This window comes from Chiloscyllium plagiosum, unplaced genomic scaffold, assembly GCF_037043375.1.
Source record: "Chiloscyllium plagiosum isolate Xiang-an unplaced genomic scaffold, Cpla_swu_hap1 HiC_scaffold_6, whole genome shotgun sequence".
Taxonomy (NCBI): domain Eukaryota; kingdom Metazoa; phylum Chordata; class Chondrichthyes; order Orectolobiformes; family Hemiscylliidae; genus Chiloscyllium; species Chiloscyllium plagiosum.
In genome coordinates this window covers 114,599,060-114,624,810 of record NW_028270144.1, presented here as the reverse complement: position 1 = coordinate 114,624,810, position 25,751 = coordinate 114,599,060, and the positions used below count along the sequence as shown (strand labels likewise).

Sequence of the window (25,751 nt, the reverse complement as noted above, 5' to 3'; positions counted from 1 at the left end):
AACCAACTGCTTTGACTTTAGATTGGAGCCACAGATTTCAAAAGATAAGACAAGCACTATTTTAAACAATTTCAAACTCCTGTGTTACAATCCACAGAGAATCAGTTCAGATATTCATTATGCTTATTTTTCTTTTTGCACTAATTTAGTTGATAAACAATGAGGAACCAACCGCACATTGGTTGGTCAACACAAAAATATGTCAGCCATTTATTAAGTATTTGAGAAGTTGCTAGTCTTATGGTCTTTTGGGATGTCTTGGATAGATTCACAGTCATCAATCCCCCTATTGATACCAGTCTTTGTTACCACTGTCAAGTGCAAACAATGCCCACAAAGTCCTCAGCAGAAATTCATTTTGATAAGCATTATAGGTTTATAGTAATCAGTTATGCCACATCCGAAATGGTGGATTCTGGATGACACTCAGGTAGTTGACCTGGTAATCTGATAGCCACAATGCAGAGAGACAGCGAGAAGGGGATCATGTGAAAACATAGATGGGATGAGGAAATGGGCCGATGGAACACAACTATATGGATAGGAGGAGTATATACAGCCAGATATTATGGACTGGGAGAGAGAGAGTCCATGGTAAGACATTTGGTTGTATTTAAGAGTAAGTGCGTATTACTGCTGTTGAAACATTCTCACACAGAAAACTGATAGCAATTACAGAGCTGGCTAGCTCCTCCCAGGAAGTGTCCTTTATATCCTGGTAGGAAGAGCTTTAGTGTGATGGAGTAAGGTATTAACTGCTTATTCAATAGTTATTCATGTTACTAAGTTGAAGAATGTGTACAGTGTCTGACTTGGTAGCATCCTCACATCAAATTGAGACTTAATCATATACACTGCGTCATTCTCCCCTCCAGTCATGTATACAGAAAAGGTCACCATATCTACGTAAAGGGCACCATAACATTTGGATTCAATATTGAGTACAATAACTTTATAGCTTGAGCTCTCCCATGTCCTTAGCTCAACCTCCACACACTACTTTGTTATCAAACAGTCTGCTATTAAACACAAGTCATTAACAGTCTCCATTAACAGCTATACACCGTCCTGACCAGAACATTATCTACTCTTTTGTGTGTCCAACTGTTCTTTGCTCTCTTTGGGCTCTAACCCCACATACTCCTTAGCCCCACCTTATCTTCTACATATAAACCAACACTTTCTTAGTTAACATCAGTTCTGAGAAAGGGTCACTCAATCTGAAACATTAACTACGATTTCTCTCCACAGATGCTGGCACACCTGCTGAGCCTTTCCAGCACTATAACAATACTGGCATCCAATTCTCTCTCTCCCCCTTTCTCACCTCCTTGCATCCTAAGCTATTGGCAGCATCTTCCGGTTTCTTGTGGGGCCCAGCCTATGGTCTGGACAAAATGAGATCACTGCTGAACATCACCATACATTCCAGCAGAGGTCACCAGAGAGCAGGCAGGAATTCCAAACATGGATGATTTTGCAAGTTCTTAGCTCAAGGTCACTAAGGTCCATGACATTACAGCTCGGGTTACCTTTTTTACAAACAACATTCCACAAAGTCAACGACCACAAAAGCTGCTGCCTGAGGTTAAGTTGTCACAGCCCTGCCACAATGTTTTAGGGTCACTGCTGCTGTAAGCAATATAATATTGTCGCTGAGTTTAATTCTAGCACCTTCCAGCCTTTGGGAGAGATATTGGACCTCACTGTGCCTTGTGCCTTTACAAACGGGTGTAAAATAATTGCAACAAGAAGTTTGTTTGGGGACCAATAATCTGCGCCCCTCAGCTGCCCAAAAGATGTCCATCCCAATAATAGATCATCCTATGAATGAACCACAACACCAATGCTTTAACAATTGAATGTTCCTCAGCTGTTGCTCCACTTCAGAGACTTGTCTTGGGGTGTTGAGGTATCACTTTTGTTCCTAGACCCATTACTATCCTAATTTCCTCTAATTCAAAAGACTTGCACTTACTTCCTGTGCAGGAATTCACCAGCTGCCAAAGCCACAGGTCTTTGTGCTGAATAAACCAACTGATATAACTGTTCACAGTCATGATACGTTAAAAACTCCTCGCAGTTCCTGCAGGAAATTAAGAAACAGATTCCAATCATTTTATTCCACGTTGTCATTTGTGCACTATTTTTCTGGACAGTACAGAACTTGAATATCTCTGAAAAAAAGAGACAAACCTTTTGTCTTACACTCTTTTGGATAAAAGCAAGGAAACCAAATTTGAAATCAACCTATACTTCAGGAGCAAAGTGTGCTGCTTAGTAGGCAGTATGATTGGCCAAGGGGAGGAAACAGAGTGGAACTATAGACTCCCCAAACTCCCAGGTAATTACACAAAAAGCACAGGGCCTGAACATATTCCTTCTGTTTCTGAGAATGAATGTACGTCACTTCTAATAAGTGTAAATGAGCAAGGTTACAAGTCCAACTGTTTATCTTAAATTGGTTGTTCAGAAGTGTTCAGGAGTGCTGGCCAATTAACAAATCACACAAACAGGAAAGGTTTTGTATTGGATTTTGCAAATAGGGGCTTGTTTAATGTTCAGGGTAGACAAGCATGAGGCTGGAAGAAGACAGTAAGCCAGGCAGCACCAGGAAGTGGAGAAGTCAATGTTTTGAGGGCTTCAGGACTACGTTTGGGTGAAAGGGGAGCTGCAAATAAGGGGCCGTGGGCGTGTTGGGGGGGGGGGGGGGGGGGAAGGGCGGGGTGTGAGATAGTGATAGGTGAACACAGGTGGAGAGTATGACCTGGTTGGTTGATGGGAGGAATGAATCTGGTTGGTGGCTGGAAGGAAGGGTCAATGAGAGGAATGGAAGGGAGGGGAAGGGAGTCAGGGGCTGGGGAGGGAAGGTATTTGAAATTGGAGAACTCAATGTTGTGTCTTCTGGGCTGAAAGCTGCCCAGGCAGAAGGTGAGGTGTTATTCCCCCAATTTGCAGTCTGATTCGCTATGGCAATGGAGGAGGCCAAGGATGGTCATGTTGGAAAAGGAGTGGGAAGGGGAATTAAAATGGGAAGTGACTGGGAGGTCCGGTCAGCTGAGATGCTGGCGAAACGTGCTCTTAGTTTACATTTGGTGCCCCCGATCAGGAGCACCTGATACAGTAAACATGGTCGGAGGAGAGGCAGGTGAACTTCTGTCTCACCTGGAAGGACTGTTTGGGGCCCTGGATGAAGATGGGGGGGGGGGGGTGGTGGTGTGCCAGCAGGTTTTGCATCTTTCGCGATTGCACAGGAACGGGGTGGGAGTTGGCGAGGAGAGTGGTGTGAATCAAGTTGTTGGACTTTCAGTTTCTGATCTCTAACTCTGTTGAAGTTTATCAATATTGGAGTTACTTGGGAGAGATTCAGTTACTTTCCAATGGCCTTGCCTCAATCCAATTCATTGCCAGTGTTCATAGTGTAGCCTACAGGCTCACAAAGAGCTGAACTCCAACAGCAGTCCCCACCATTATATAATACTGGCAGAAAAGATCATTGGAATAAACAGAGGATATCTTATTTCTGTTGCAATCAAGTTGAGTGAGACTTTTCTTGCTCATTAATTGTCAGCTTCTGCCCAGGTTGCAATCAGAATTTGAGTCTTATGATTACATTGCACACCAGAAATTTCACTGTGTCATAAAGAATGATGATTCGGAGATGCCGGTGTTGGACTGGGGTGTACAAAGTTAAAAATCACACAACACCAGGTTATAGTCCAACAGGTTTAATTGGAAGCACACTAGCTTTTGGAGCGACGCTCCTTCATCAGGTGATTGACAATCACCTGATGAAGGAGCGTCGCTCCAAAAGCTAGTGTGCTTCCAATTAAACCTGTTGGACTATAACCTGGTGTTGTGTGAAATAGAGAATGATAGTTCAGTTAATGAGGTCTTCCAAGTGCCCTTCACATCTCTGACTGTCAGTACTCTCCTATCCTCTCCTTGATAGGCCAAAGAGCCTCTTCTGTGCTGTATGGTTCTATGGTTATGCCTCTATGACTGTCATCCTCCAATCTCACTCCTGAATACCTCTTCTCACTTATTTCCAACAACCTCCTGTCCTACTGATGCCTTCACTTGCCTGTGAGCCACTGCGTCATACCCACTGCATGGGGTAGCATTTAAATATGGACACAGCAAAATGTTTAATCTCAAATGAAATCCATGATTTATCAACTAAGTTAAATAATGCTAGAACAGATCCTACAATGTGGAGTTAAGGAAAACAAAGTATTTACATTAATTGCAGGATGGTTTAGTTCATTGTAATTCACTTCGCTGATCCAAAAATCCATATTTCTAGAAATGACTGAGGTAACACAACTGAAAAAACGCATTCTAAAAAGAAGCATTTACTTACTCCAGCATGAGAGTTAACACCTTGATTGCTTGGACAGCGACTTCACTTTCTTTGTCCAGTGTCATTGATATGATTCTATCCTGTTGGAAAACAACACAACACAGTACAGCAATGGACATCTGCATTAATTACAGTGAGAACAACTTCCTAAAACTGACAGCAGTGTTGGCCTTCAGAGTCAAGTGATCATACTTCCTAATTTGATCTCCTCATGGGATGGGGTGTTACTAGTAAGGCCAGCATTTATCATCCATTTTGATTGGCCCTGGAACTGGATGGTTTACAAGGCCATTTATAGTCAACCACATTCCTTTGGGCCTGAAATCACCTGTAGGCCAGACCAGGTAAAGGTGACAGATTCCATTCCCTAAAAGGGTATCAGTGAACCAAATGGGTTTTTACAGCAATCAAGACTGGTTACATGATCAGCATTTACTTCCAGATTTTTATTGACTTCCAACCTCACTATCTGCCAAGGCAGGTTTCAAATGTCCCAGACATTAGCCTGGGGTTCTGCATTGTTAGCGCGCTGACGTTATCACTTCATCATTACCTCCTGATTTCCTGTCCAAATGAAAATTTAATAACACAGCGCCCTCTAATTATAGGGTCTAAATACGTTTTTAACATAACCAAAATGATCATGTGTGAATAATACATAGAATAACCCTAACCCTAACTTATTCTCTTCCAGGCACAGCTAATAACTGGTTGTACAAGCGTGTGCATGTGAAGTAGTTTGACTGATACAGTCATTAGGATGGGTTTTCCCACTTGAAAAAATCCAAAATTCTAACAGGCCTGTACCAAAAACAGACCTAGTGTGAAACAAGCCAAAGACTTTTGCCAATGTCAGACAACCCAGACCTCCTTACCAAACAACCACCAGGGCTGAAGTCAATTTATAAAATCAAGGTGACAACCCATGATTATAAAAGCAAGTCACAAATGATTGGCTCCCACAGAGGGGGATGGTGACATAATGGTGATGTCGCTTATCCAGTATTTGAGAGTCCCAGGCTAATATTCTAGGGACATGAGCTCAAATTCCATCTCTCAGCCTTTTTAAGGGAATTTCAATTAAATGAATCTGGAATATGAATGTAAGCAGTGAACACGCCCCTATCATCAGCTGTTGTAAAATCCCATCTGGTTCACCTACAGCCTTGAAGGAAGGAAACGTGCCATCCTTGCCTGGTCTCGCTCCAGACTTCATCCTTTGGCTACAGGGAGACATGCTGACTCTACTCGGATCGGCAATATTTGACTCACCTTAAAACGACAGGTAAAAAGGTCCATCTTTGAACAAAGCTCTTTGTCAGAGTACAGACCCAGTAAACCAATCAGGCATTTCAATCTCACGTCACTTTGCTTCAAGAATAAAATGAACATGTATTAGAGGAAGAAAAAAAGCTGAATACATTCACTGCTTAACATAGCGTTAATAAAATAAACACTAATGCTTTTTTTTTGCATGTTTGATTATTTTAACATATGCTTAAACAGCTGTTGCTAGTGCACCTGCTCACCAACTCCATTGCCTCTGCTTTTGACACTTTTGTTCCCAAGAATTCATTCACTGAATTGTTACAATGCAGAAGACCACTGAATCCACTAAGTCTGCACCAGTTCTCCAAATGAGTAGTTCCATTTTCCCCAAAGTCCTGCACATTTTTTCTTTTCAAATAACAGTCAAATTCTCTGTTAAATGCTTTGACTGAACTAGCCTCTATATCACTCAGAATCTAGGCTCTAACCACTCGCATTGTGAAAAAAGTTATTCCTCACATCACTTTTATTTCTTTCACCAATTACTTTAAAACTCTTGTTTTTGATCATTTTTTCATAAGTGGGAACACTTTCTCTTCATCTACACTGTTCAGAGAAGTAACAAAGAGGATTGATGAGGGCAGAGCAGTGGACATGATCTATCTGTTCAGTAAGGTGTCTGACAAGGTTCCCCATGGGAGACTGGTGAGCAAGGTTAGATCTCATGGAATACAGGGAGAACTAGCCATTTGGAGACAAAACTGGCTTAAAGGTAAAAGACAGAGGGTGGTGGTGGACTCGAGGCCTGTGACCAATGGAGTGTCACAAGGATCGGTGCTGGATCTGCTACTTTTCATCATTTATATAAATGATTTGGATATGAACATAGGAGAGGTTTGCAGATGACACCAAAATTGGAGGTGTAGTGGACAGCAAAAAAGGTTACCTCAGATTACAATGGGATCTTAATCAGATGGGCCAATGGGCTGAGGACTGGCAGATGGAGTTTAATTTAGGTAAATGCAAGTTGCTACATTTTGGAAAAGCAAATCAGAACAGGACTCATACACTTAATGGTCCGGTCCTAGGGAGTGTTGCTGAACAAAGGGACCTTGGAGTGCAGGTTCATAGCTCCTTGAAAGTAGAGTCGCAGGTAGATGGGATAGTGAAGAGAGCATTAGTTATTCTTTCCTTTATTAGTCAGAGAACTGTGTATAGGAGTTGAGAGGTCATGTTACAGCTGTACAGGACATTGTTAGGCCACTTTTGGAATATTGTGTGCAATTCTGGTCGCCTTCCCATCAGAAGGATGTTGTGAAACTTGAAAGGGTTCAGAAAAGATTTACAAGGATGTTGCCAGGGTTGGAGGAGTTGAGCTATAGGGAGAGTCTGAATAGGCTGGGGCTGTTTTCCCTGGCATCAGCGGCTGAGGGGTGACCATACAAAGGTTTATAAAATCATGAGGGGCATGGGTAGGGTAAACAGACAAAGTCTTTTCCCTGGCATGGGGGAGTCCAGAACTAGAGGGCATCGGTATAGGGTGAGAGGGGAGAAGTTTAAAAGGGTCCTAAGGGGCAACTTTTTCATGAGGGTGGCGCGTGTATGAAATGAGCTGCCAGAGGAAGTGGTGGAGGCTGGTACAATTACAACATTTAAAAGGCATCTAGATGTGTATATGAAAATGAAGGGTTTAGAGAGATATCAGCCAAATGCGAGCAAATGGGACTAGATTAGGTTGGGATAAGTGGTCAGCATGGACGAGTTGGACCGAAGGGTCTATTCTTGCTGTACATTTCTATGACTCTATGACCTCTCATGATTTTGAATATATTTGTCAAATCTCCTCTAAGTCTCCTTTTCTCTATGGAAAACTCTCTCTCACTGCTGGTACTCCCCTATTCCACCCCTTAACTCCAAGGGCCACAAACTTTGCAAGTAATTTGTCCAATCATTCATTCCAGAGGGAGTACTAACCAAACTGAGCTCATGCACATCTTTCTACTATTCCCAGATTGACCATAACTCCATCATGTGGACTTTCGTCAAAACTCTATTCCCTCACCTTTTCTATTCTCGAGTCAAACACCAAGTATGAAAACGTCACAAACGTCTGCCTCTTCAAATGAGGCCATCATACAATTAACTCCACCAACCATCTTCTCTGCTTATCTCACTTGTTTTAGTCCATATCCCAGCCCTCAGATACACTGTGTTATTATATTATACTACAGGTATGCCCCACTTTTCGAACGTTCACTTTGCGCAATTTTGCTTTTATGAAAGACCTACATTAGTATCTGTTTTCATGAATCCGAAGAGGATTTTCGTTTTTAGGCACTACTTTTTCCCATATAAATCACGCACCTTTGCTTTACACAATTTCCAGCTGACGAAAGGTTTCCTGAGAGCGCTTTACTATCAAATAGTAGGGGCTACCAGTATATCAAGCACCATCCCTTCACCTTACACTTCTCAAAGCTCATCCCTGCCATGAGATCCAATTGCAGTTCTCTGTATTTCATCCCCAGACCATTCAGCTACCATTCTGTCAGGTGGTCATGTTTGTGAGCAGCCTGAGGGTAGTAAATGTATTCACCACTTAGCATTCCCAGCTTACTTTAGGTCAGAATTTGCCTTAAGTCAGCACCCATCTCTTCTTCATAACATTGCTGCATCAGCACTTGAAATAATCATCAAATCCCTACAGAGTGGAAAGAGGCCATTTGGCCCATCAGGTCCACACTGAAGAGCATCCCACCCAGATCCACCGTATAACCCTGCATTTCCCATGGCTAATCCACCTAGCCTGCACATCCCTGGACACTGTGGGCAATTTAGCACAGCCAATCCACCTAACATACACATCGTTTGGACTGTGGGAGGAAACCATGGTGCCTGGAGGAAACCCATTCAGACATGGGGAGCGCATGCAAACTCAACACAGACAGTCGCCTGAGGATGAAATCAAACCCGGTTTCCTGATGCCGTGAGGCAGTGGTGCTAACCACTGAGCCACCGTGCTACCCAATGATTCGTAGTGTAGTACGGACTGTGGATGAAAATTCCAAAATATTCACTTTGGTCCCCACATTATTAACTGGAATGAGCAAATTACCTTATGAAGTCTGGACAAGCTAGCCCTTATTCCTGTAATTCAGACAAGTAAAAGGTGATTTCATTGAAACATATGAGATCTTGAGGGGATGTGACCGTCTGGATGTGAAAAGGATGTTTCCTCTTTGTGGCAGAATCTAGAACTAGGGTTCATAGTTTAAAACTACGATAAGGGAAAAAAAAATGTGAGGGTTGTCATCTCTGGAATTCCCTTCGTCAAAAGGCAGTGGATGCAAAATTGTTAAATATCTTTAAGGAGGCGGGAGATAGATTCTTGATTACCAAGGGAATGATAGTTTTTTGGGAGTATACAGGAATATAGAGTTGAGGTTAAAATCAGATCAGCCATTATCTTATTGAATGGCAGAACAGGCTCAAAGGACCAAGTGGCCTACTCTTGTTCCTTGTTTGTATTTTCATATTTTCTCTTTAACATTTACAAATGGAACCTTTTCCATTTCTACTATTTGCAAGATGGCTAACTATTGCATACTTTTTATATCTGGCTAGAAGCTGGAACAAAAGGTGTTGCATTTTAGTAAGGCAAATCGGGGCAGGATTTATACACTTAATGGTAGGTTTCTGGGGAACAAAGAGACCTTGGGGTGCAGGCTCATAGTTCCTTGAAGTGGAATCGCAGGTAGACAGGGTAGTGAAGAAGGCGTTTGGTACACTTGCCTTTCTTGGACAGTGCATTGAATACAGGAGTTGGGATGTCATGCTGTGGTTGTACGTAATATTGGATTCAAATCCTAGTCTCCCTGTTATAGGAAAAATGTTGTTAAACCTGGAAGGGTTCAGAAAAGATTTACAAGGATGTTGGCAAGTTTGCAGGATTTGAGCTCCAGGGAGAGACCGAATAGGCTGGGGCTGGAGCATCAGAGTTTGAGGGCCAACCTTTTAGAGGATTATAAATTCTCAGGGGCTTGGATAGGGTGAAAAGCCAAGGCCTTTTTCACAGGATAGAGCAGTCCAAAACTAAGTTAAGGTGAGAGGGGAAAGATATAAAAGGGATCTAAATGGCAAATATTTCAGGCAGAGGGTGGTGTGTGTATGGAATGAGCCACCAGAGGGAGTGGTGGGGTGGGTAGAATTACAACATTTGAAACTTATCTAGATGGGTACATGAATAGCAAGGGTTTAGAGGGATATGGGACAAATGCTGGCAAATTGATTCAGGCTATCTGGTCGGCATCGACAGATTGGGCCGAAGGGCCTGTTTCTGTACTGTATGACTCTAAGTTTCTCCATGCTACAACTTATACATGGAAGAGTACAATACTATTCTGCTTTGCAGTGCTTAGTATGGGCCAAATTCCTCTTATTATCACATCTCAACACCGATGAAACTTTCAAACATGTGTCTGTTCCTTCTTCAATTATTAATATTTCTCATCTGTGTAAAGATAACTCCTCTAAAATGTTAACAGTGACTGCCCATCAAAGTTTTGGCCAGGCAAACTGTTTCTGCTTCCCCTCTTTGTCTGCTTCTGAGAGCCCCTCTCCTTGGTTAATGCCTCCACCATTGAGGTGGGTAACAGGGAAGCACACAAGGTGCTTTAGTCACCTTTGCAAACAACAGGACATTGTCCTCCCACAGCAGCAGAAAAGACTATAAAAGTGAATACCCTGGGCTGCACTGCATCATTGTATTCCCCTCACTCAAGCGCCATTTTTATAGCAAACAAACAATGCAGCACAGCCATAAATAGGAACTCGCCAAATGGCAAACTAATCGCAGCCAAATTCCATGCTGCAGCTTCAGAGGATTTATCTCATTACAGAGTAGCATCAACATAACAGTTGGATTAGTCAGAATATTTAACACTGTTCAAAAAGAGCTGCTGGAGTGGCGTTGCAGAAGGGAAAAATTAATCAGCGTCCAACTATGAGGGAGAAAGCATTGCTGAATATTACAGATTGACTCACTTTATCATGCAAAGTCCATCCTACATATTTCAAGTAGCTGTCAGTCAGGAAGCGATCGCTGCAGCTTTTCATCCAGATTCCTATTTCTTCAATACAAATAGCTCTGATCTCAGGTAATGCATCACTGCAAGAAAATGGGAATTACATTTCCGATGAATGAGTACACCAGGGCTGTGTATCTCAAACAGTCAGACACAAAATTTAATATATATGTATATTATATATTGCAGATAGATGGATGGAAAGATAGATCGCTGGGTAGATATACAGTCAACCCTCATTGTTACAAATGTTTTGGAGTTAGTCCATGACTTCAAATCATCAAGGGTTCACCTCATTTTGACCATCGTTACAAATGATAAGGCATCATTCTCCAAGCTCTTGGGGCTACACTGAGTTGAATGGGCCCAGGTAAATAGGATGCTACTCAGCAAAACTAGTTCATGAGAAAAGAGAGGAAGGCAGCTGGAGCCTGAGGTCCATCCCCAGTGAACCCACAGGTGTCAGGCAAGAGCAAGAATTGGATTCAATTGTGATACATCTTGTAGTCAAATAGCTGGACAACAGCCTGCCGACCAATCCCTTTAGAAAGGGAAACTGTTAGGAAAAGCTCCAGAGAGTTGCTGATGGAGAAATAACACCTCAAAGCCCAAGGATTTCAAAAAATGCAGGGAGATAACTTGACAAGGAAGCCGATTATAAGAGTGTAACAGTAGAGTTTTTAAGCACATTTCCTAGCAGACTCTCTCTCCTAGCAGTATGAAAATAATAGCGATTGGAATTATTTATGGTTCTCCATGTTTATATCCTCTTTGGTTGGAATTCTGCAAAAACTGTTAGTGCTACATCTGCTGGAAAATGTGCCTGTCATAAAGGCAACTCCAGGGGTTAAATGCCATCAGTCACTGTAGCATTCTTCAAGACAATTTACTGGCTGTGCTCCAGCCTGACATATTTCCCTGGAGAGTTCTCAGTAAGCATCCTCGAGGCACTGTCTCCGACAGTGATGGAGAAAATGCCTGCGCCTCCCACATGGAAGCTCACCGAGGGAGATGGCAAGCCAGACTGAGAACTTTTCACTGTACTTACCCCTTGTCAACACAAACGTATATTAGATAAGACATTCCTTATCATTTACAAAGTCAGAGGACACCAGCGTTATAGTCCAACAGGTCTATTTGAAAGCATAAGCTTTCAGAGCACTGCCTCTTCATCACCTGGTGGACTATAACATGATATCATGTACCTTCTGACTTTGTCCACCCCAGTCCAACATCGGAAACTCTACATTATCGTTTACAAAATCCATTGTTCATTTTCCTGCACTGTTTTTAGGCCTTCAGTAATAGCTAAAGCCTTTACTTCTCAATTTATTCCCCTGAGATTCAACTGATCTAAAACGTTCCTGGTTCGCCTCGTACACCCGACCCACTATGAACTTAATCTCATCAGAAACTCTAAGGTCCATTTCCTAACTTCCAATAAGTGTCATCGACCTGCTGTCTCTGTGATCGCTGACACAAATATGCTCCCAGTTCAGCTACATCTTAATTTGAAAATCATTCCAATTCTAAATTTCTCGATGGCCTCCCCCCCCCCCCACCACTAACCATATCTCTGTCAGCTCTGCAATCCTCCAAATTGCCCGCACTCATCTCTTTCAAGCCTCTTGAGCATCTCTGATTTTAATTATTCCGCCCTCAGAGGTAGTCATTTCAGCTGCCAAAGACCTTAGGCTCAGGAATTCCCTCCCTAAATGTCTGAGTCCTTCTAGCTTGTCCTCCTTACACCTCTTTGACCCAGCTTTTGGTCATTCAGTATCTCCCCATGTGGCTTCCCATCTCCTCATCTGGTCCGGTGTCAAATTTTAAGCTTTCATCCTGATAGCAACCTCCAGCAGCATTCCCTCCACATCAGGAGCATTTAAACAGGAAGTGGTGTATTGGGCTACTCCATCATTTGCCCCCAGACTCATGCTCCTTAAATTTTCAATTTCTTCATCTTTTTACTTTAGCCTCCATCCAACATCCCTCAAAATTGCCCTTTTGAGAATATCCTAATGGCTTTTAGAACTATTGATCCTCCCTACTATGACAGTTTCAACTGTCCCTGGCCCTTTTAAACTTCATGTCCACTTGGCTTCCTACTGTCACCACCAGACTCTGACTCTGAGTCTAAGGCGTACGCTGAGCCATTCAAATCTATCTCTCAAGTTGTGCCAACGAGCTGCCTCCAGAAAACTGGATAACAACAGCACACTTACATCTGATCTGTTGAAAAATCCCCAGCAGTAAACAGAATGAAAACTCCACAGTTAGATAAAGCTTTTTTTTTAACCCTGGGACGTAGGAGTTTTACGTGCAAAGGTGACATTACCGGTATCTATGAAGGAAGATTCCTTTGAAAATTGCATTCATCAGATTCTCAATGTTTTCCTTCTTTTCTATAATCTGAAAGAAATGGCATCAAACTCTTTATTACTTGTTATAGCCTTAAAAAGAAAATGTTGTTACAGATACATATTTATCCTAATTCATCCCAGCAGCCTGACAAATCGAGTGGTCAATTGCTTCATTTAGAATCATAAAACAATATAGACAGGGAAGGAAACTGTTATCTCTACCTGTTCTGGCCTACATGTGCCTCCAAACCCATGGTGATGTGGCTGACTCCTAACCGTCCTCTGGGCAATTAAAGTTGTGCAATAAATGCTGGCCTAGCTAGTGACACCGTCATCCCATGAATGAATTTATAAAAAGAGCATTCAACCCAACAACTCTGTATCAGCTCATTTTGACAGCAATCCAATTAGTTCCCTTTCCCTGCATGGTACCCATATCCTTCATTTCTTTCTCCTTTAATTATTTAGCCAATTCCTTCCTATATTCATGAAAAGAGAAGCATGTTGATGAAGCTTTTGTCACACACTCATCAGGACAAACACAAGAATGCCAAATTTCTTCAGTTCCTTTCTGGAGGATCTTACTGGATCTGGATGCATCAGCCTAACAGGCAACACATTCCTTGTTGCATTCACAAGGTTTTCCTTACGTTGCACCTAGTTTTTTAACAATCACTATGGACCTGTACTTTCTGGTTATCAACTCTTCAGCTATTGAGAATGCTTTACCCATGATTCTTAAAACCTCTTTGGCAGAATCTGAATGCCAAAGAGTTCCCTAAAAGTTACTTTCTCTGAGAATCTAAAATTCAACAGCCACAGTTGCCTTACTTCTTTCCAGCCCTTCTCAATCAGTAAGAGTTGCTAAGAAAAGCTGTGAATCTAATTCCAGGAACTGCTCACCAATTCAGCTTCAGGAGAGAGGGGAAGTGGTTCTCACAAATGGGTAATACTCATTGATGTTCAAACAGGTTAAAGACTCTCACCCTCACCTCATGAACTGTAGTGGCTTGAGACCATTATTTTCTCAGTTAAAAATCACACAACACCAGGTTATAGTCCAACAGTTTATTTGGCAGCACTAGCTTTCGGAGCGCTGCTCCTTTATCAGGTAGTTGTGGAGTATAAGATCATAAGACAGCACCTGATGAAGGAGCAGCACTTCGAAAGCTAGTGCTGCCAAATAAACCTGTTGGACTATAACCTGCTGTTGTGAGATTTTTAATTTTGTACACCCCAGTCCAACACTGGCATCTCCAAATCATTACCTCCTCAGGTTAACAAGCAGCGGCCATTCATTTTGGCCTTGCCTCAATCTTGAGAAACATTTTCTTTAAAATATTTGAGGGAGCATTCTGCTAGATTTCGGGATGGAAACAGCAACATTAAAGCAGTCAGCTTACCTCCTTTTTCTTCTGCAAGAACGTTTCCAGCCTCCTGTTGGGTCTTTTGTCAAACATCTCAACTTCACACTGTCGCTGAGAGTTTTGCAACTGGACTCTCAAACTCAGAGTCACATTGATTAAGGCCGTCATGAGTTTCATAGCTTGAGGGTAAGAGAAATAAAAAAATCCTCATAAGCATTGTTGAGCACAGGCTCTCACAACTTTATACAGATGTCATCAACGCAAACAAGAGATTATATTGCCCTAGATAAGTAGGAGTATTTCGGTGGAAGTTTATGTGGAGTTGAAAGCTGAAAATCGGGAACAAGTCCATCTCTCCTTGGCTTATGGGTGGCAGCCATGCCCTTTCATGGCCTTTGGCTGTTAATTGGCTCAGGGAGACCCTTACGTGAACCTCCCTCACCTCACACAAACAAGAAGCTCACCACTCTCTAGTCTCAGCAGCGCCAGCAGGCATGGTGGCCACTGATGGAACTGCAGGCCACCGCCTTGGATCTGGAAACCTATTGGCAGGGTCCATTGATATGGATAGGTGGGGGTAGGTTCCAGAAGGAAATGGGCGAAGTGATGGTGTGGAGTACCACTGGGGAATGGACTCCATTGGGCACAGAATCTCCACTGCCCACAAAATGGCCGCCAGGTCACTATGGAGTGTCAACATTAAATTCTGTGTCTTACAATTGTGTACTCCACAACTACCTGATGAAGAAGCAGCCCTCCGAAAGCTAGTGCTTCCAAATAAACCTGTTCGACTATAACCTGGTGTTGTGTGATTTTTAACCATGTGGGAGGAGATCCTTAAATCACTATTATTCAGATATTTAAGGTCTTCAATTAGCACAAGGTCAAGCAGGGTGCCCAACAATTTCCCCGCCACAGGTAAAATACCAGTGGAGACAAGGGCTCAGTAATACTACCATGTCAACTCTTTTGTGGCCTCTCTGCCTACAAGCAGACTCCTGGAGGTCACTTGTTGTATCCGTTGCTCCCGATGCGGTCTCCTCTAAATTGGGGAGACTGGATGCCTCCTCGCAGAGCGTTTCAGGGAACATCTCCGGGATACCTGCACCAATCAACCCCACCGGCCCGTTGCCCAACATTTCAACTCCCCCTCCCACTCTGCCAAGTTCATGCAGGTTCTGGGCCTCCTCCACCACCACTCTCTCACCACCCGACGCCTAGAGGAAAAACGCCTCATCTTCTGCCTCGGAACACTTCAATCCCAGGACATCAATTTGGACTTCACCAGGTTCCTCATTTTCCCTCCCCCCACCTTACCCAAGTTCCAACCTTCCAGCTCAGCACTGTCCTCATGACCTGTCCTATCTGCCAATCTCCCTTCTCACCTATCTGCTCCATTCTCCCCTCTGACCTATCACCTCCATCCCCACTCCATTCACCTATTGTACTCTTTGCTACCTCCCTTATCCTCCCCTCTGACCTATCACCTCCATCCCCACCCCCATTCACCTATTCTACTCTTTGCTTTCTTCCCCCGCCCTCCCCTCTGACCTATGACCTCCATCCCCACCCCCATTCACCTATGTACTCTTCGCTTCCTTCCCCCACCCTCCTATCTAATCTATCACCTCCATCCCCACCCCCATAATATTGTACTTTTTGCTACCTTTTCCCCAGCCCCCTTCCCCGCTTCCCCTCCGCCCCCAATTTATCTCTCCACTCTGCAGCTCTGAAGGTATCCTGCCTCTATTCCTGATGAAGGGCTTTTGCCCGAAACATCGATTTTCCTGCTCCTTGAATGCTGCCTGACCTGCTGTGCTTTTCCAGCACCACTCTGATCTAAACCCCTGGAGGTGATTGGTCAGGGGCAGTAAAGTTCCACCCTGTATATGTACAGTGATCTCCTCTTTGATTAATACTGTGCCTCTAACAAGCAGCTGGAGGATTGTCAAGGTTTAAGGAGAGAATTCCAGAACATGGCTCGGAGAGGGTGGACGCTAGGAAATTGTTTCTGTTAGGCGAGGAGACTAAGACCCGTGGACACAGCCTTAGAATTAGAGGGGGTAAATTCAGAACAGAAATGTGGAGACATTTCTTCAGCCAGAGAGTGGTACGCCTGTGGAATTCATTGCCGCAGAGTGCAGGAGGCTGGGACGCTAAATGTCTTCAAGGCAGAAATTGATAAATTCTTGATGTCACAAGGAATTAAGGGCTACGGGGAGAATGCGGGTAAGTGGAGTTGAAATGCCCATCAGCTATGATTGAATGGCGGAGTAGACTCGATGGGCCGAATGGCCTTACTTCCGCTCCTATGTCTTATGGTCTTATGGTCTTAGCACTTGGCATTGACAGCTGACAGCTCGGGGTTGGCAGTGGCCTAGTGGTATTATTGCTAGACTACTAACACAGAGGTCTAGGTAATCTTCTAGGACACAAGTCCAAATCCTGCAATGGCTGATGATGGAATTTGAATTCAATAACAAATCTAGAATTGCAAATCTAATGGTGACCATGAATCAATTGTCAGGAAGGAAAAAAAAAAGTCTGGTTCACAAATATCCTTTAGGGAAGGAATTCTGCCATCCTTACCTATTCTTGCCTCCATGTGCCTCCAGACTCACAGCAATATGGCTCACTCTTATAATAAATGCTCGTTCAGCCAGTGACGCCCACACCCCATGAATTATTAATAAAGTGAAAGGAATTGGGAGATGTGGAAGAGATCAGTTGGAAGGGGCACAGATGTCCAGGAGAAATCACCTTCAGCAGAAAAGGGAAACACGTAGGGTGGAAGGAAGGTCCCATGTTTCACTCTCTTATTATTGATCCCGCTGTCTCTCTGTGAATACCATTTCGCCACAACGAGACACGCTAAACCTTTGGACACCAAGGTTCGGAGATCCACTCTGCCGGTTCCGTGGTTACCTCTACCCGGAACTGTAGAGATTGTACACATGATATGTTCAGCCCTCCACGTGCAGCATTGGAGGAGCACCGCACACAGCACAATGAGTCAAGGAGCAGGGAGCTTGCCACTCATGTCACAACTGGGAAGGGGCAAAACAATATCATCCCCTTCAGTGACACCCCCAAAGACTGCATTTAGATATAAATCAAAAATATACATGTTATACAATGCAAAATGGTCGGATAAATCCATCCTTTGCTGGTCACATCCAGCACTCCTGTGCGGTAGTTGGCCCCTTAGAATTGAGATGGCTTAAGGATTGGGCTCCCACTTTAGGAGGCAATACATAAGGTTGCTACACCAGATTTCTACGCCCTTTTATCTTGTCAAATGCCCCAGCAGGATATGTTATTTGAAAATCTAGCAAGGGTTTCCTGGTCTTGGGCACACATTGCTAGCTCTGAAGTTGTGCGATGACAACTGTGCAAAGTATTGATGCTTTACCTCTTTGGCTTAATTATCCTCAGGCATTCCCCCAGAATGTGATATACAATTCTGGCCTCCTCCTGTTCCTTTACACTCTTTCAAACTGCTCCACTTTCCTATCTGGACACTACCCCAATTCCACCTTCTCCCACCATTAACCCTTAACTCGTTGGGTCTATCAATTTGTACTATTCTTACCTGCGAGTGTGCTGGTGTGCCGAAAGGCTCTCACCTGGGAGTCTGAGAGCCCAGTCAACAGGGAGATCACAGTATCCATCAGGTATTCATCGTGTATGATAGTGTATTGGCAATGCTGAATCAGCACAGAGAGAAACTCACAGAAATTGGACTTGAATTTCTTCCAATAGGGCCCTGACATCGTAAGGGGGTAATCTCCACTGTCCTAGAAAGAGAGCAAGAGACTCATGACCAAGTAGTGAATCGGTTGGGGTTACCAAGTCTCGAAGATTACCCCACCCTCATTATCCTACACCTAATCCCAGCCTGTCAGCGCCTCAATTGTAAATGTCCCACAGGCTGCATCATTTCACCACGTGTCCTCAGCCACTCAGCTCCTAGATTTCCCCCTTCCTCCATTAATATCTGCACTGCTCCCTATTCAAGATGTTCCTTAAAACCTATCTTATTGACAAACCCTTCAATCATTGTTCCAACACCTCCCTATGTGCCTCAGTTTCAAATGTTAATGACTGCGCCTTTGAAGCATCTTGGAATGCTCCACCTCTGATAAAGGGTGCTATTCAAATATCAGTTGTTGCTGTTGATAGATTCTCCAGGAATTGAAGATTAATTTCCTGGGTACTGACGCCCAGGAGAAAACATACATTTGCTTATTCATTGAATATTTCTTACTATAGAAAAGTTGAAAATAGGGTAAGAGTTGTTTCGACTAGAGATGATTGTTAAACGTGTGAAGCAAAGTACAAAAGGCATTTGGATGGAAACATGAATAGGAAGGGTTTGGAGGGATATCAGCCAAATGCTGGAAAATAGGACTAGATTTATTTAGGATATGGTATGGACAGGTTGGACTGAAGGATCTGTTTCTGTACTGTACAACTCCATGACTCTATATTAAAAAGTCTCCAGGAATATGTCCATTCAGAGGTGGCAACCCCCGTGGATTATGTAGAAATTTCTTTGTTTTGGTCCTCCTCAAGGCCTCTTTGTCCCCTCTTCTGTCCAGTGCATTGATTACCTTGTCTTTGCCACTTCATGATATTTCTTGAGCAGGGAAATTTAATTAACTTTGTTTTCGATTGCCATTTCTTCCTCACTTTCACATGGTCCACCTTGGATGGTAAGCTACCCTTCCTTGACTTCTTCGTCACTCTTTCTGAGGATAAGTTGTCAAATAAAACCTAGAATCAGCCCACTGACTCCCACCACCTCTCGACAGAATATGCTCCCACCCTCTCCTGTAAGGACTCTCTTGCATTCTCCTAATTTCTCCATTGCATCTGTCTTCTTGTTGCACATGCTCCCCACCATGGTTGACAGATCTTTGATTGTGTCTGTGTTTTTTTCCCAAACCTTTAATCTCATCCTTTCCCGATCCTCCCCAACGATAGAGTTCCCTGGCCAATCTCTGCATTCAATGGATCTTCCTCCATCATTTCTGCCACCTCCGGGACAATGGCACCAATGAACACATCTTTCCCTCTCTTTCTGGCATTCCAAAGGTTATGTTCGCTCTGCGACACCCTGCTTTACTCCTCAACCCCATCGTCTCTTTCCTGGGAAACTTTTCCAATGCAACAGCATGAATTGCAAGAACTGTTTTTTTCACCTCCTCCCTTCAAAGTAACCAGTCAGAACTTCCAGGTTAAAACAGCAATATGAATGCACTTTTGAAAAATTATTGTTGTTTCATATAGAAGCATAGAGTCATAGAGCATGGAAACAGACCCTTCAGTTCAACCAGTTCATGCCGACCCATAATTCCAAACTAAACTAGTCCGACCTGCCTCCATATCTCACTAAACATTTCTTATTCATGAACTTATCCAAATGTCTTTTAAACGTTGTATCTGTACCTACATTCACCACTTCCTCTGGAAGTTCATTCCACACATGAATCATTCTCTGTGTAGAAAATGTTGCTTCAAGTGTCTTTTTTAAATCTTTCTCCTCTCACCTTAAAAAAGTCCCCTCCTGAGGGAAAAGACACCTGCCATTCACATTATCTATGCCCCTTCATGGTTTTATAAATTCTGTCGGGTCATCCGTCAACCTCCTACGCTCCAGTGAGAAATGTCCCAGCTTATCCAGCCTCTCCTACACTGGGGAGGCCAGACACAGATTGGGTAATCACTTCATTCTGCAGTCTCTGTGCATGACTCTGAGCTTCTGAATGCATCGTTGTAATTCTCCACCCACTCCCACTTTGAACTCTCCCACCTCAGCTTGTTACATTCAGAATCCCAGATGCTGTTCTCTGGCAGAAGGAAGCCATTCAGTCCGTTGCATCTGTACTGGCTCTCCGCAAGAGCACGTCAGCTCCTGCAAGTGTTCAAACAAAGCTCAGCACAAGGGCACTTTACAGCCTTCTGGTCTCAAATTGAGTTCAATCTTTGCTCCAATTCTTCCAACAGTGATGGTTCCATCCTTTTCTATCCTTCCCCTCCTCTTTTCACTAGTTCTGTGCTTAAAACCTGTTACATCCCTGATGTTTTTCCAGTTCTGATGAGAGATCATTGACCTCAAAAGTTAACTCTGTTTCTCTCTCCATGGATGCTGCCTTAACATTTCTAGCATTTCCCACTTCTTCACTTTAATGATTGGGTCACCTCTCTCTGCAAAGAATAAGCAAGAATAGAAAAAGAAACACAACTCATATTGGGGAATACACAATCACCGTTAAAATAAAGAAAACTAAATAATACCAAGTCTAGTGGCCAGGTAACATTCAAGATCCAGGGGTAGACCATGAACTTCTTGTACTGTAAGCCTGTTTCCTGCAAAAGGTACAATGTTAAACTGAATTTCAAGAAATCCATTAAAGGCCAACACCTTGCAAAATATTGCAGTCTATTACTAAAGCAACAACTGAATGTAGGTGCCAGATCAGATCTGCAGAACATCTCCAAGTGTTCCACATACAACTAATGACTGTGAACTCAAGCCACTCTTATTACGGGGAGAATGATGGCATTGGGCAGTAACACTGGTCATGTACTCTGGAGAAGAATATTCTCGGGACACAGGTGCAAATCCCACCATGGCAACTGTTGGAGTTTAAAATTTGATGTGTTAATAGGTCTGGAATTGAAAGCTTACCTTGGGAATTGTGATCATAAAGTTGTACAAACCCGTCAGGGAAGGAAACCTGCTGGCCCACATGTGACTCCAGATTACAGCAACCTGCTTGAATCTTAAATGGTTGAGCTTTAAAGCAATTAGGGATGAGCGACAGATACTGGCCTTGATAGCAACCCCACATCCTGTGAAATAAATTACACGGGGCAGACATTCTAGTACAGCGAAATGCCACAAACAAGAGGGATCAGAAGGTGGACAACTCAACGTTTCGGGTGTAACCCATTTTCAGGACGGGGGATGGGTGTGGGGGGAGCTCCAGATAAAGGGGCAGGATGGTGATCCCCCTTTATCTGCAGCTCCCCTTACACTCACCCCTGGTCAACTTCTCCACCTCCTGATGCATCCTGGCTTGTTGTGTTCTTCCAGCCTCGTGCCTATTTACCTCGGATTCCAGCATCTGCAGTTTTTTTTTGTCTCTACAAAGAAGAGGGCTATCTGGTTGTAGCTAATCACAATTGATCCACACTTCCCATTCATTGGAAATGCAAACTCATTGACTTGATTTTCCCATCAGGAGTGGGAATTGGGGGTCAGCTTAGATTCAGGGTTGCAAAGCCACTTCCACTAGTTTGGCACAAATAGTGGTCTTCATGGGGCTCATTTAGGGGAAGGAATGGTCTGTTCATGACATTTCATTGCTGCTCAGTAGATTTCAGTCTTAAACATCAAATGAAACGTCTTGAGGTGCTGCCCAGCCCTGTAGCTGTCAGATTAGGTTTGGTCAGTTTCAAACAGCTCCTAAGGTCTCCCTGCCGTCATAAAAAACTTCAGGAACTCAGAAAGCAAGCACTTAACAAGCTCCATTATTACCCCCAAGGTGTCCCATTTAGGAGGCACCCTTCAGTTTCTCACCCCTGCCCACCCCACCCTAGGTTCTTCCCCCAACCCCCAAAACGCCATCCACAGGAACGTCAGGAGAGTTAGGATTTGAGGCGACAGAGCCAAATGCTAGGCCACTGGCTCCATACTTTTTCCATAACCCACCGGCTCCATCTGGAATCAGGAGAGGGAAAAGCCCGGACCATGAATGCAGTGCTTTGAAGTTTGCACTAACTTTACACCGCATTAACGCAGTGAATTTTGCACAAATCACTGGCCAGGTGGACATCGCAAATGGCCACCCGACCTGACAGCCACATACTGTCTGCAGTGGTTCAAGAGGGAGGCAGACCAGCTCCCTCAGCAGAGCAGCTAATGACAGGACAAAGCTGTCGCTTTGCCAGTGAAGGCCACTGAATGAGCATAGAGTGAACCTCATAGTCCTGGAGTAGGGACAGATAAGAAGAGAAGTCGGGAATTAAGAGTATTCTTTGCTTCAGTAAATTACTCAATACTTTTTATAAAAAGGAACAAAGCTGAGGGAGCTAACTTCTGTGCCAGAATGTGGGACAGAATACATGCATGTATCTGAGAATAACAGAATACAGAATAACTGGGTACCCCTTACCAATCCCCTAAACACTGCCATCTAAAAGCTCATTTTAATCACCCCCTTTATATGTTAAATGTAAGAATACTTTCTCATTCTTTGATCCATCTGCAAGCCTCAATGCCTTCTGCTTCCAAACTTCTAACCATGAAGTAACCACATCAGAGATCACATGAAGTCACAGAGTTTGTGTCAGAGTAGTAGTGTCCCTACCTTTGAGTCAGGCGGCCCAGACTCACGTCCTAACTGAACAGGTGAGGAAATACTTAGTTTTACAATTGCATTTCTTCACACATTCCTGTTCACCACAGGTTGAGAGCTATGTACCAACTAGATTGCTCCCCTTAAAGCAGTTAGTAAAGTTACCAGAGAGTTATTATAGGTTGCCAGCTTTGAAATCTGACAAACCTGGGACCTCTACCACCTGGAATACCTGGGGACACCATCTTCCAAGTTTCCCCTCCAGATCACACACCATCCTGACTCAGGACGATACCACTCCTTCACTGTCACTGGCTCAAATCCTAGAAATTCTCCCTCTAACAGTATTATGGGTATCCCTACACCCTAAGGACTGCTATAGTTCAAACTGGCAGCTCACCACCACTTACTAAAGGGCAATTAGGGATAGGCAATAAATGCTGGCCTAGTTGGCAATGCCCACATCAAGTGAATGAACAATTTAAATAAGAAAGAACAGCAATTCTTCCTCCAATCGTTGCCCACCTCCCTCTATACTTCCTAATAACTTGCCAATGTAGCCACACTCCCCATGCAAACCCACACAGAATGCATAGAGACTATTTAAGGATAGAGAATACACTGCAACTGATAGTCACACAGATACACGCACCTCACTGTCCCCATCACTGAACAGCAATTAGGAGCATGAGTGCTGCCTGTGTTTTATCTCTTTCCTCATCCTTACCCCAGAAACATCAAGACTCATTTTAGATCTCTGATCTAGAATGATCACAGTCCAGGGATCAAAATGGAGACGGTCCTGGTTTGCACCAAAGCATTATCTATCTTTGGATCAGCTGTTTGTGTATCCCCTTCCTGTTCTCACAAGCATTGATAGAAATATTTAAACTTGCATAGTCGCCACATTCAGAAATTTCCTCCCTTGTGGTTCAAGAGGCTGGTCTGATTTAGTCACTTCTGATGTTAAAAAAAATTCAATTAGTAAAAAAAAAAGAGAATGTCCTCTTCCACACAGCATGCACGCTTTCTCTTTTTTTTGCATTCAAAGTTGAGATTACACTGTTACTTGGTGTGGGGCAAATGATTTCCTGCACCAACAGGATGCTTACCACACATGCGATATGTACATTTTGTTGCCAATGTGATGCCAGGTACATGGGTCATATGTCTCAATGATTGGTGGACCACAGCAAACAAGGCATCCATATGAACATGCACAGTGGGCAGCATGCTGACCATTCTCAGACAAACCCATTCTTGCAAAACTAAGAATACCTCGCTCAACATTAGACACGACTCTGTTATTGCACAACATTTACTAAATGATCCTGACTGTGCTAAGAATTGCACGAGAAACCAATTTGATATCATCAGTCAGGTTTACATTATGATTAATTTCTGCATGCTACAAGAACACACGGGACTCTCTTGTTTTAGGCAAAAGGATATTGTCCGTGCATTGCATTTTTTTTCAATGAAGAAAGGATAGTACAGACCGCCACTGCCTTCTGCACTCCCCATGGCAACAGCTTGACCAATCAGGGTCTATTTGACTAGTCTATATATCTTTCAGCTAAGATTGTCAGTTAACAGTTCCTACAGCATCACCGTGCCAACTATCGTTGGACCAAGCAGCACCCTCTGCTGCACGTTGGTCTGAACTTTTCTTGTTCATCAGTCCTGAAGCGTGCACAATGAAAATCTTCAACATAGTCTCCCTTTTCAGCAATCTTTAAGCTCTGCGCTGCTGAGCAATTAGAGTTGCATTTGATAGACTTTTGGGGTCACAAAGGGAAAAAAGAAGAGCGGGCATGGAAGTTGAGGTGAGGCAGGCACTGATCTTATTGATTGGCCAATCAGGCTTAAGGGTCTACACTTTGTTCCGATGTTGTGCACACTGCATTATTAAGGTAATGGGGAAGCTACCACTGTGCCTTTTGGCTGTGTCAGCCTGTGACACTCTCTCGGCGAGCTGTCGCATTTGTTGACTCCGTGCATGCATCCTGCCTGCTGTGAAATTGATGCTTATACAGCATTCAAATCCCACAATTTATGTGTGAAAGAAGATTGAATATACAGCACAGGATGAAAACCGTGTTTTCAAATCAATCTCAAAAACCTTATTTCACCTCATCAAATTCCTCAGTCATTTTTCTCTTAATGTCAGGGCTGTGCATATTTTGAAAGACCTCAGCTGTAACCATCCCTGCAACAACAGGAGAGAAAAAAACACTAAGAATAAAACACATTACTTAAAAATATTCATGCCTGAGTATAAAATACATTACGTTTTGACAAAAGGAATGTCTTCATAAAGCAGAATGTATAAATAATAAATGTATTACTGCGCTAAAATTCTGCTGGTCCGAAATCCCAGGTCCTGAGATTAGCCCGATGTGCTTCGGGCAATTGGAGTTGTCACAATTGAGTTTAAAGTCGGATGATCTGGCTTTGGACAACAAGCTCCACAGTGTGCTCATACAGTCCAGTTTTGGATGGGAATATTCAGTTTTGAACCACATTGTGCAGTTGAAAACCTAACATTCAGACAGAACAGCCCAGGTTTGGACAAACTGTAACAACAACTTGGATTGATTAAGTGCCTGTCATATTGCAAATTGTCCCAGAATACCTTAAAAAGACAAAACTGACCACCAAAAGGTGGCACGGTGGTTTAGTGGTTAGATGCCTCACAGTGCCAGAGATCTAGGTTTGATTCCAGCCTCGGGCGACTGTTTTCTGTAGTTTGCACATTCTACCTGTGTCTGTAGGTTTCTGCTGGGTGCTCCAGTTTTTTCCAACAATCCAAAGATATGCAGGTTACATGCAGTGTCCAGGGATGTGCATATTGGATGGGTTAGCCATGGTAAATGTCAGGTTACAGGGATACAGTGGGGGTGGGATGTTCTTAGGAGGGCTAGTGTGGACTTGCTGGGCCA

General features: G+C 43.4%; 1 protein-coding gene across 3 annotated transcripts in view; it reads right to left on the bottom strand.

Moving 5' to 3' along the window:
- Positions 1 to 25,751, bottom strand: part of LOC122550904 (cohesin subunit SA-2) — a 150,224-nt gene that overhangs the window by 78,003 nt on the left and 46,470 nt on the right. For all 3 annotated transcript variants that reach the window (XM_043692329.2, XM_043692332.2, XM_043692330.2), the window contains exons 6-14: positions 24,942 to 25,018; positions 20,744 to 20,815; positions 18,036 to 18,240; positions 14,480 to 14,622; positions 13,052 to 13,125; positions 10,676 to 10,799; positions 5,636 to 5,734; positions 4,364 to 4,443; positions 1,979 to 2,086 (exon numbers count right to left, since the gene is read on the bottom strand). In XM_043692329.2, coding sequence (XP_043548264.2) covers positions 1,979 to 2,086; positions 4,364 to 4,443; positions 5,636 to 5,734; positions 10,676 to 10,799; positions 13,052 to 13,125; positions 14,480 to 14,622; positions 18,036 to 18,240; positions 20,744 to 20,815; positions 24,942 to 25,018 — 982 coding nt within the window. The remainder of the gene's footprint in view (positions 1 to 1,978; positions 2,087 to 4,363; positions 4,444 to 5,635; positions 5,735 to 10,675; positions 10,800 to 13,051; positions 13,126 to 14,479; positions 14,623 to 18,035; positions 18,241 to 20,743; positions 20,816 to 24,941; positions 25,019 to 25,751) is intronic.